The 12,447-nt window shown below is 42.6% G+C and overlaps 2 protein-coding genes across 2 annotated transcripts in view; both read right to left on the reverse strand.

Annotated features, from left to right (window-relative positions):
* LOC308284957 (low-density lipoprotein receptor-related protein 8-like) overlaps positions 1-2,799 on the reverse strand; it is a gene marked incomplete at both ends in the record, with an annotated part of 109,187 nt that extends 106,388 nt beyond the window's left edge. The window contains 2 exons of the mRNA XM_080725679.1: positions 1,892-2,011; positions 2,703-2,799. Of these exons, the coding sequence (XP_080581805.1) occupies positions 1,892-2,011; positions 2,703-2,799 (217 nt within the window). The remainder of the gene's footprint in view (positions 1-1,891; positions 2,012-2,702) is intronic.
* LOC308284765 (histone H3.2) overlaps positions 1-8,919 on the reverse strand; it is a gene marked incomplete at its 3' end in the record, with an annotated part of 219,755 nt that extends 210,836 nt beyond the window's left edge. Inside the window, exon 1 of the mRNA XM_080725495.1 lies at positions 8,892-8,919. The remainder of the gene's footprint in view (positions 1-8,891) is intronic.
* Between the last annotated feature and the right edge of the window lie 3,528 nt (positions 8,920-12,447).

Here is a 12,447-nt window from a genome sequence, read left to right on the forward strand (position 1 = left end):
ACCAATGAAAAGTATTAACAAGCCCTGGGACTAACTACATTGGAACCATCAGATCCATTTAAGAGAGAAAAGAAATGGATTTGAGTAAATGCAATAAAAATACAAAAACAACTTTTCTGCCCAACAGCAACTGTGTGTGTGTGTGTGTGTGGGGGGGGGGGGGGCATGGGAATTCCTCCTGTGGCACAATTAACTGAGACAAAAGAACAATGCCAACAACATGGCAAATGAACAAAGCTTGTTCAGTACTGGCTTAACCTCATTGGTTTCAGTCAGAGCATTCTTCTGGAATACCAGCTACTGGCTCTCAACTAGAGATCTGTGTGCACTGTGCACAACCAGGCAAACACCCATTCCTGTCAAACTGCTGTGTGTTGGACCCTGTAAACCAGTGGTTCTCAACACCTCGAGGAACCCCACTATGTTAGTTGTGTCATGACTCTCAAAATCTGCAAACAAACAGTGCTGCTGATCTTGGTAAATAGGTCTAAAAGTGAAGAGAAGGCTGCATACTCTGATTCTCAAAGTCCACAATTTTATTTGACTTTCAATTTTACGGTCACGGTTTGATTCAACTTTGGATTTAAACCTTTATAATCACACTAACAAAAACAGAAGACGATTCCAATCCTGGTGGCTTTTCGCAGGTGAGGAAACTCGAGCTGTGCTACGTTATGCCATTTTTGTATTGATGTTTGTTACATCCCTAACATAGCTATGCATCCGTGTTTCTGTGTGTGTGTGTGTGTGTGTGTGTGTGTGTGTGTGTGTGTGTGTGTGTGTGTGTGTGTGTGTGTGTGTGTGTGTGTGTGTGTCCATACCATAGGTGTAGTGCATTCATTGATTACCCTGTCTGCAGTCCCATACAGTCCAAAAATAGCACAAGAAACAAGCAACAAAATGAACACACTAGATGCTGCCCGGCATTGAATCACCAGCCCAGCCCATGTGTGGCCCTGAAGCAACCAACACACATCCCTAGTTCACTCTCTCAGGCAGCATGTGAGGTGGATCTGCATTCTGCACCTGTGCTCCTTAACTTGCCTTGAAAGCCCTGCGTGCATGTGTCAAAACAAAATAACGCCTCTGCATATCACATGTGCAGTGAGGACAGAAACAATGCAAGCGCAACACTGCAAAAAAGGCACACAGCAAAGAGGTTATTTGTGTACCCCAGGGCATTTTAAGGGGAAAATGTGTTCATTTTCTGGTTCATAACAGTTAAAGCTACAGAGAAATGAAGCATGGAAGCACTGATACATATTCTACACCCACAGTGTATCTATACAGCTTACTGTAAATGGAGCAGCTTTGGGTCATTTATGTCTGTTGATGACATTGCAGATTTTTTTTTTTTTTTTTACATGCTGCTCCATTTATTTTTATATGACTGCCTACATAAATAATAACATGTGAATGACTGAATGTAAGGATTCTGTGTCTATTAAAAGTATTTTTCTTTTCTACACAGTGTGGAGTAAGTAACCCAGTGTGGTTTATTCCTCATCCATACATGGACCTGAGGTCAGTGTTTGTTATTGAGGAAAAGAGTGATTTGTTTGTTTCCTTTAACACAGTGGTTCTCAAACATTTTAATGTCAAGGACCCCCAGTTTGACATACATTAGGCTACGGACCCACCATTTAATGGCATTTCTATCTCTGAGACCCCAATCTATATTGTAAAATCAATGTTAATTTAACTCGTCGTGTACACGCTCTGAGTTACATACCGTACATACCCATAAGGGTCCATTTAGTTCCTAAATGGATCATTTAGCTAAACTATAATTTAGCTGGGGACCCCCTGGAACTCCCTCAATGACCCCTGGCCCCCCCACACACACACCCCCCACTTTGAGAACCAATGCTTTAACATTATGAACACTTACGACAGTTTTCCTCATCGCTGTTGTCTGAACAGTCGTCATCGTCGTCACACCTCCAGATGGTCGGTATGCACCTCTTGTTATTGCACTGGAACTGTCCATCCTCGCACTCCTCTGTCGTTGCTGCAGAAGAAAGGGGAAAACAACAGGGCTCAGCCACAACAAGCGCGTCCAGCTGTCATTTGCAAATGAATGCCTAATTGATATTCAGCAGTCAATTAAGGCGGGGGCGTTGAGAGCCTCATAGTATACTGCATGGCTCGTTGTTTTCCTTCTGCACACGTTATGGACTACTTTTCTGGGCAATTACGATGATTCTGTTTCTGAAATGTTTTTCTTCTTGTTCCTAGAATCAGCGCAGGCTATGTAGGCTACTTCTGTACAACAATGTCCATAATTCGATTTAATGTGTAGTGTAGGTGGTCTAGGTAGATATAGGCAGCTACTACCCCAGTCCCCTGTTGAAGCATGGATGCTCAGACAGTGCAGCCACATGCATGACACGAAGAATCACGATAGCATTCCCTCTTTAATGGACCTTACACGGAATCTTACTCTACTCAACTATACTACTACTGTCCATTCAGAATGTATTCATAATTTATGAATAGGTTAGAAATGTGTGTGTTCATGTCTCCCTCCCGTTAGAAGACTATCCTAGCATACAGTGTGTGTGCCAGTATAGGAGCGCTTCCAATCAGTCGGGCTGCTCTCCAGCCACAGAGGAAATAGGCGAATTTAGCACAATTTTCTAATCATACATTGATCTGGTTCTTATAGCCACAGAACGGCTACACAAACAAACCGAACTCACCGTCCGACGAATGGAGCTTGAGGACTAACAAATGAAAAAGTAGTAATTTCCTTATATCCGTCCACATTTCTGGAGGAGGAGGTGATGCTGTGTTCATCCAACATCCACAAACAAAAGCCAGTCAGACCACGCAGCCGTTCCTCTAGCGATGCGACGGTGGTACTGCTGTCTCCAACAAGACCCTCTATCTGCCTCAGCAGCAGAGCAGAGAACTGAACCGGTGATGGTGATGATGACGGCCTGGAGGGCGGGGATTGTGCCAAAATGAGGATTAGACCACTGGTTCCCAAGCACTGGGTCGGGAGCCCTTTGCCGACACATTTGTGTGGGTCCCTTGATTTTTTTGCGTCCTACATTTTGTTTTTTAACACATAATTATTATTCAAAATAATTTCGACAACCTTTTCCAAAAAAGCCTTTTTTTTTGTGAATTAAAAAAAATGTCAATTGTTTTTTTCCCAGTAATTTCATGAAGAAATCAAAGAAAATCTAAGAAGTTCCATAAGTGTTTAAGAAGTAGTGAAAATAGCAGATCTACAAGCTCACAGCATGAAGCAACGAGTTGTGAGCTTGTAAATCTGCTGTTTTCAGTAGTGTACAGTAGGTCCCACCAGGGCGTCACAAGCTAAAAGTTTGGGGAACCACTGGATTAGACTAGGCTACTGTAAGAAAGTCTATATTTTAATCTGTTCCATCTGTTCTATTATTCTACTCAGTTGTAGGCCTAATGCTGCAGAAGCCCCATTTAACAAGCTTATGTCTGTATAAGGATTTTCATTTAATCATTATAGGCTACAAACGCACTATGCACTTGGATGAAACATTGGAGGAGCACACACACCTGCGTTTTATCCAGTGGTATAAACTAGGGAATTTGACCAACCAAATGCCAAACCAATTCTCACTCACATAATGAACTGAAGAAGGGGGCCAACAACAAAACTACTCCAACGCTCCAAAACTCGGGACAAAAACACATTTATTACAACAAATAACACATGAACCACATTCATTCCAACACAAACATGGCAAATGCTAACGAAATAAGCACAATAAAACATAAGATCATTAGTGCTGTTGGCTATAGTGGGTGTCTCGTGTCTGGTAACCAGACGGTCACCTGTTTCGAAGTGTCCCTGACAAGACACCCCATATTTTCCCCCACGTGATGAATAAAGGTCATCAAATAAATCTAATAAGAATCTCTTCAGCAACTAGCAGTCCAGGGCACTACAATTAAATGAATCATGACAAACATTGCATAGGCATGGTATTTTTCTAGATACTTTTTTGAGAGAGAGAGAGAGAGTGAGCGAGAGAGAGAGACTCTGAATGTTAAGAAGACAGGGGCTATTAAAACAGCACTGGTAGGCAGCTATATCACACCCACCCAGGCAGTCAGTCCATCAATTTGGCTTCACAGACATTTAATAGAACCAAAGCCTGGCAGCAGCAAATAGAGAGGGGGTCAGAGAGGTTCCTGTCTGGACGTGTTCAGTTTGGACGGCTGAAGGAAGGAAAGAAAAAAGAGAGAAAGAAAGAAAGTGTGATGCATTATTGAAGTGTATGCTTCAGAGAAATTAAGCTGACACTGGACTGAAGGCTGCCACCCAGGCATAATGGTGGGTGTTGGGGGGCAGTTACAGCCCCCCATGAAGCGTGAGGTGTTGTGAGCTTGTAGATCAGCTATTTCCTGTGTGTGGGAGACTCATGTGCAACCAAGCTCAGGCTGTGGTGATCTGGTTCGTATTTGGCTCACTGTGATGTAAAGCGAGCATGGTGACTAATCTGTTCACTCCAATGGACCAATTCTTTACAGCAATGGTGGATCATGGAGCCCCTCAATAATGCCTTGCTCAAGGGCACTCCAACATTTGAACTGAGTATAGGCTGGGGTGATGAATAAAGATCAATGGTTTTAAAATGTACATTATGCATGACTTTTTACATTATCACATCAAAGCAAGACAAGCCTTGCTTTCAAGCATGAGGCCTTGAGGGTATAGTGAGATGACACATACATAAGCTGTGGTAAACAGAATAAGGTGATATCAAAAAATGCACAGCACACCGGTCTTTGTGAGGTGCCAGCCAACAGAACAAACCTATTACCTAATCGTCTGTCTATATTCCAAACGTAGGAGACGGAGGAGGAAGGAGCGCTTCTTTTCCGTTCACCCGCGTCGGCTACTCGCCAGTGTCAGGGTTACTGAGGTTAGGGTTAGGTTTAGGCATAGTTTTACTGAGGTCAAGGTTAGGGTTAGGGTTAGAGTTAGGCATAGTTTTACTGAGGTTAAGGTTAGGGTTAGGGTTAGAGTCAGGCATAGCTTTACTGAGGTTAGGGTTAGGGTTTGGGTTAGGTTTAGGCATAGAGGTTAACATTCACACCTGCGCGGTCCAAGTGACCACAGCCGAACGCTCCAGACCTCCGCTCCAGCCAATCACAAGCCGCGCCTTCTAATTTATGTGACACCGTCTCCTACGGTAGGAATAATCGCATACTGCGAGACTAACTCCCTCTGAAATCATTGGAAGAACTGGTTTAAACATACACGTTCAGACCAAGAGGAGTTATATACTGCATGTTGTCAGTGAAAACACATTGACCTTTAATCGTGAGAGCAGTGTCACTGTTAACATTTATGAATGTTTTGAAACATTTATCATAACACATACACACACAGGGCCCGATTGAGACTTTTCGGGACCTCGGGCTTGATCCACGCTTCGGGTCCTTCAACCCTCCCACCTCCCAGCCCAGACGAATCAAATCAAAACAATACATGCCGCCAATACAACATCAAATGATAGAAATTACAATTATAGAAATAAAATACAATAACATAGAGGCAGCAATGATAATCTGTTGATTTTTTTTGGAATGACAAGATCACAAAGAGGGAGGATAACACGGAAATCGGCTGAAGAAACAATGCTCGCTTACATTTTTAAACTGCTGTAGCACATAGCTCCAATTCCAAAATACTCACTTGCCGTCTCCAAACGAGTCATTATGACACACCTAATTACCTTGTGTATCGTCCTCCATGCCTATGGAGTGTCAGTATGTTGTATGATAATTAATGCATACAGATTTAGCTGCAGGCCCATGAGCAGACCAGCAGGTGAGTCAGGCACCTGGGCATGAGGCACGGGAGCATATTACTTTCTACGTCGCGATTCAGCGGTAGAGAAAAGCATAGTTGGTTGCCGCTGCCAGGGGTTTTGTGCCCGGGCCCACTGGAGCTTTGGGCCCCAGGCTGAAGCACCATGAGCCTGCACGTTAATCCGGGCCTTCACACACGCACGCACACACACACACACTGAGTGTACTGTATATAACAACTGCTACAATTATGCAAAGTTATACTTGTCTATATGCAAATGGTTGAGGTGAAGTGGAGACGAGAGCTTCCCTGTGGCTGTGTGGCCCCCGTATCTCTATCATTAACCACACTGCGCTGCTGTTATTGCTCTTGCTTAACACAATGAGGTTACAGTCCCCGGTGCAGGGAACAGTGCAACAGTGGTATTTACAGGACCCAGTGGCTTTCCGCCAGACCCAACAGTGCTGTCAGTCAAATAGGCCATACCATTGCTGACAGTCTAATCAGTCATTGTAATGGATAAACTGACGCTGAAGTTAATCCCCTCTGACCTCAATTTAAGCATGATTTATACTTCATTGTGCGGCAGTGTTGCATGGAAACAGGAAATCTACAAGCTCACAACGTGCCGCATCACAATCGTCACACAATCAAACATATAATTTTCCGAATGTCTGTCTGTCTGTCTGAGTGTCTGTCTGTCTGAAACCGCGTTTCTCCTCAGTGGCTGGAGCAATTGATCTGAAATCGCATCACCATTACCATATGAACACACCTGACATAACTGTGAAGCCCGTTTGTCACTTTCACAAATCGTATGCTGTATATAGCATTTTTATGGTGTATCTATATCTATTTAGCCTACAGTACCTTTTGTGACCACACATGTTAAGGGAGGGGCGCTGTTGTTCAGGCCATGCACAATCACACACAAACCCACACACACACACACACACACACACACACACAGGGGGGGGGGGGTGTGCAGGCAGGCAGGCGGGCGGGCGGGCGGGCGGGGGGGGGGGTTCTGGCCCTGTTACAGATGTTGTCCAAAAATCATGCAGATCGGTACACAGTATCTCTGTAGCCGTTAAATGGAACGGGTATTTCTTACATTGATGCTCCTACATATTAGCATGCAAGCACCAGTTAAAGTTACTTTCCATCCCTCATATACTGTGTGCACAGTGCACATCCCATAACCCACACACTGCACATCATTTCGGAGCTCATATCTTTGAACGGGTAAGGGCTAGTTAGGTATAAATGATGATCTCTGGAGTTACTTATGTGATAGTAAGCTTTTTGATATTCCATACTGTTTGCCTGTATAAGCGACAAAATAAGTGGGAGGGGCCTATAACACTCAAATCATATCAACCAATAAAAATCTATTCATATCAACATCAATATCATAACACAACATCCAATCAACCCAAATTGGAATGGCACACACGCTTTCACTTCTGACCACAACTACAAAAGGTTGAATCGTATGTTGTAGAAATGCTATTTCCACCACAGCTTCCTTTGTTCCTAATGGCTGCAACTCATGACACAGCCATGGATGTGCTCCACTTACCGTATATGCACCTTTCTAATTTAGTCTATGTTGGGCTAATGGCAAAATAAATGGCCATTTCTCTAGATAGGCCTATATAAAAAATCACACCCGTGTGAACTGAGCGGTGGTCGTGGAGGCTGCGCAACAGCAAAACAAATATATATATCCATCATCCATCCGTGAGAACAACAGCGCCCCTCCCTTAACATGTGTGGTCAGAAAAGGTACTGCAGGCTACATACAGACACGGACGGACTGACGGACGGCCGGACGGACGCATACCCACACACACGGCCACGTATAGGAGACGGTGTGACCACCGCTCAAAAATGCTGTGTCCTAATTGTTGTCCACCTATGGGAGACACCAGCCCCTTCCCACAACACACTCATTGCACAATATGTGATCATAGTGATAAACAGTCAAATCCAGAGAGTCATTTAACATTTAGAATGTAAAAATCACACCCGTGTGAAGTGGAGCTGTGTGTGTGTGTGTGTGTGTGTGTGTGTGTGTGTGTGTGTGTGTGTGTGTGTGGATCATGTGTACCGATTTTTGTGACATTTGAAGAAAATATGTAGGAAAAGGAGCAAAAAGTGTGTTTTGGAGAAAATTCAAGATGGCGGAAAATCTATCATGGCGCAAATGGGCGTGGCCTATATGGGGAGATGCGTCATGACCCAAGGAATCCAGGGAAAAAATATTTTTAATTTTCCGACCTACGGTTCAAGAGTTACAGGCCAAAACGTAAAGTGGGGTGTTATGGCGCCACCATGCGGCCAAATGACACAATTATTTTTTATTTAATCCTTGAAATCATTATGAACCTCCTCTCCAAGTCTTGAAACTCTAGCCCCTATGGTTTGCGAGAGACAAATAATTGAATGTGAGTTTTTGCAATTCCCATTATAAGTCAATGGGGAAAATTAATTCACTAATAAATTAATATCAATTAAACTATAGAACCTTTCTCTTAGAAAAGTAATAGCCCACGATTCCCGAGTAAGCCGGTCGATTTGACATATGGCGCGAGTGTGTGGTGGCAAAACTGTGGGACTAGTGGCGTGCCGAAGTTTAGGAAGTTCAGGCTACATACACACAGACAGACAGACACACAGACAGACAGACAGACACACACACACACACAGACCCACACGGCCACGTATAGGGAGCCTGTGTTTCACACAGCTCCAAAAAGGGATCAGAGTTAAATTAACATAAGGATATCCGTGCAGTGTACAGAAAAATACCCTCCATGTTTGTAATGGGAATTCCAAGTAAAAAAAAAAAAACACTTTAAATGGATTGCAACATTGTGCGTGGCATGCATTCAAATCCCTTTGGAGATGTACGTAATGAAATAAATTAACTGGATCAAAATTGAATCTCATCAATCTGGGAGATAACACAAGCTAAATTGAGTTTGCAGTCAATTTGCTGTGAAGAGTGAATCATGACAAAATGAAAACGCTTTTAGCACACCGAGGATTAAGCAGCAGAAAGAGCACATCTGCACACAAGAGAGAGACAGAGAGAGAGAGAGAGAGAGAGAGAGAGAGAGAGAGAGAGAGAGAGAGAGAGAGAGAGAATTCCTTAGGGGCAGATTCTGCAGAATTCATATAAATTGCATTGTATTCAGCAGGGAAAGCATAATTTATTTTTTCATTAAAAGTTCACTTCCATGCATGTGATTTCAGCACAGATACACTGAAAGCTAATCGCAATTCAGTTATTTCATACAGGTACAACCGTACAAGCCTCAAAATGTGATTGTAAGATCTCCAATACTGTGCTAACAAAACATAATAACAATTATAAAGATAAACTTAAAGTTATACTAGAAGAAGAAGATAAAAGCCCCAAATGGGTGGGGTGGGGGGTATTTTGTTTTCCCTATAACAGAATTTTTAATACAGGCTTTTATAGCTAACAATAACGTGTGTGACATGGTGAAGAATCATCAGCAATAATCATCAGGAAACTCATATGTTTGATAATTTGTCTCCAATTACAAAAGGAAAAAAAGTTAAGAGGCTTCCACAACAAATCACTAATCCAATATAAACCATAAACAGCTAATAATTGTGCAAGTGGCCGAGAAGGTGATGGGATACTGTGACATAACCTTGCTGTGTATTTGAAAGATTATTGGACATGACATTACTCTCCTCTGTATACAAGGAGAGTTCAACTTTTACTGTGTATTACTGTAGGCTACTGGTTCTTAATGTGGGGTCCAGGGACCCCTAGGATCCTTGAGAGAGTTCTGGGGGTCTCGAGCGAAATAATTGATAGTTAGGAACCAAATGATTTGGTTCCATTTGTACACTCTCAGACTCTCAAACAAACACTGAGTATTTTACAGTGTAGATTGGGGTCTCAGAGATGAAATCATATACAATGGGCGTCTGTGGCATAATGCATGTCAAACTGGGAGTCCTTGGCCCGGACCACTGGCTTGCAATGCATGATAGCGCATTGTGGGTTCAAATCCTGATCCTGATGTCTTTGACTGCGTGTCACTCTCTGCGTGTCATCTCTCTCTTCCCATTTCCTGTCAATCTATCTATAAATAAATAAATACAAAAAATGTTATGAGTCAGAGAATATCATGTTGGGTGAGAGTAAGGGGGAAAGGTGGCAAGGATTTAGGACCTCCAGCTGGGAACAGCTCTAAAACATCTGGATCAATAACGCTTTGGAAATGCTCCCAAAATGGAATTAAGGTTCAGTGGGTTGGAATTTGTGAGGAAGCCAAGAATATTTAGCAGAGTGTACACTACTGTCTCATCATCTCTGACATTCGGTGTCTGCATCATAATGTAGCCGGTGTTTCTTTAAGTAACACTGTTGGGCTGTTGGATGTGGTTATTATTGATTTTTCACATCCAACGCATTGAGTTTGTACATTAACTATTTCTGCTATGTTTTGACAATTTCCGCCAATAATGAATATATGCCCAAATCAGCTATGCCACGTTGAAAGTGGTTAAAGTGGGCAGTTAAAGTGGGCAATTACGGCTGCCATGGGCACTAATAGGCTACTGTAAATCTATCAATATAGGCAGAAAACGAAACATAAAGTGAACAGTATCAAGGCTTTGGTGGTGTTCCATTCACAGGCCTACAGCGCTGCAAGTCAATAACCTCACGATCGGGTGATAACCTACACCTCGTCAGTGCAATAAACCATTGTGGGAATCAATGCTGTGTGACTGAAACAGGTGAATGTACCCGTTCAATGTGGATAGCAGTGAGTGGTTTTGTCAGATGAAGACAGGGCACAGTATTGGTAGTACTGAGTGAAGAAGTATGTTTTACTTACGTGAATGTATTACTGCAATGTTCCGTATTCAAAGTGTTCTTGAGTAAAAGTACAAAAGTATCAGCATCAAAATATACTTAAGGCTGCACACAAACCAAGTACCTATGAGAGTGGATTCAACATTCCGCCAATGTGTTTCAATGAGAATGAGAATGGAGCGTTTTTTGCAGAAATCCTCTACTGGCATGAAACCGCTCCATTCTCATTGAAATGCATTAGCGGAATGGGGAATCCAAGAAAAAAAGTAATGCCCTTACATACATATATTCCTTGTACTTGCTCTAAAATGTTTTTTGTTTTTGTATTTGTATGACTATTGTCACTTTAATGTACATGCAAGCTCAATGATTGTAAAGCCGGCAAAACTTCAATAAAGTTTATTTAAAAAGGAATCCACTCTCATAGTTAACTTTGGTGTGGGTGCAGCCTAAAGCTGCAAAAGTAAAAGTACTTGTTCAAAATGGATTATAATGTATATAATAATACAACAAAATGTATAATAATAATGTTCACAATGTATAATAATATTGTGAACTCTAAGCTGAAATGGTTAGTGTGTTTTGTAAAAATAATCAAAATAATTGTAGTGAAGTAGCAGTACTTGAGTACATGCTTTGCACCACTGGTAGTACCTATTCACAGAATGCTTATGTGAGCCCAGATGTGCACACACATGCACACAGTCGCACACACATGCACACAGTCGCACACACATACACATACACATACACATGCACGCGCGCACGCACACGCACGCACGCACGCACGCACGCACGCACGCACGCACACACACACACACACACACACACACACACACATACACACACACACACACAGTGGAGCTTTGGCGTAGTCAACCAGATGGGCAAATGACATCCGACAGACACAATCATAAATCAAGGCCTTCCTCTCTCCCTCTCGTGTTTTCTGTCTCACTTTCATACACAACAGACTTGCAGTGCACACATACACTCAGACACTGACACAGCACACAAGGGGAACCTGTGATCTTCTTGCTTATTTAATTACATGAGTCATTGGATATAGCATCACTGCCAACCTTGGTAATGAGCTCCATTTTGTGCTCGGGGAAGACAGAAACCTGAATGTTGTTACTTGGTAGCAGATGCTCATAAAATGTTTATTATGGACGGTGAGATATAATTCAAAGGATTTTTGTCACTATTATGGGTTAAATGTATCTTTGTAACATTGTATGTAACATTAATAACACATCCACAACTTTTAACTTTATTCTTCTTATTATTATTATTTTTAGCTCATGCCTACCCAGTATCCAGGGCAGGGTTGTATTTTCCTACATAGGGCCTAATAGCCTCCAGTAGGGTACTGTTTCAGTGAAAGCAGAATTTTGATTTGACTTTTATGGATAATATCCTTGTGGCGCACTTCATCAGTGATGGAGTGTGCCTAACCCATTCAAAACAAGAATTCCACTCACTTTAAACCTGTAAACCTGCAGAAGCAATTTTCCAAACCAACCTCACTCACTTGTGTTTCACCCCAAATGACCCCATCTCTCCAGTGGAAATCCCCTAAATTCCATCAGGCTGGGCATGCGCGCATGCATTGCGCAGTCGCGCACACGCGCACGCATGCACGCCCGCACACATAGCTACCTGCACGCACACGCGCCAATTAAGCAGGTGTGGGAGCTCCTGTCCTGGGAACCATGCTTTATCAACTTTCTCACGCCACAAATTGATACAATGTTGCGACTGAGGTGGT

This window comes from Nannobrachium achirus, assembly GCF_963921795.1.
Source record: "Nannobrachium achirus genome assembly, chromosome: 5".
Classification (NCBI taxonomy): domain Eukaryota; kingdom Metazoa; phylum Chordata; class Actinopteri; order Myctophiformes; family Myctophidae; genus Nannobrachium; species Nannobrachium achirus.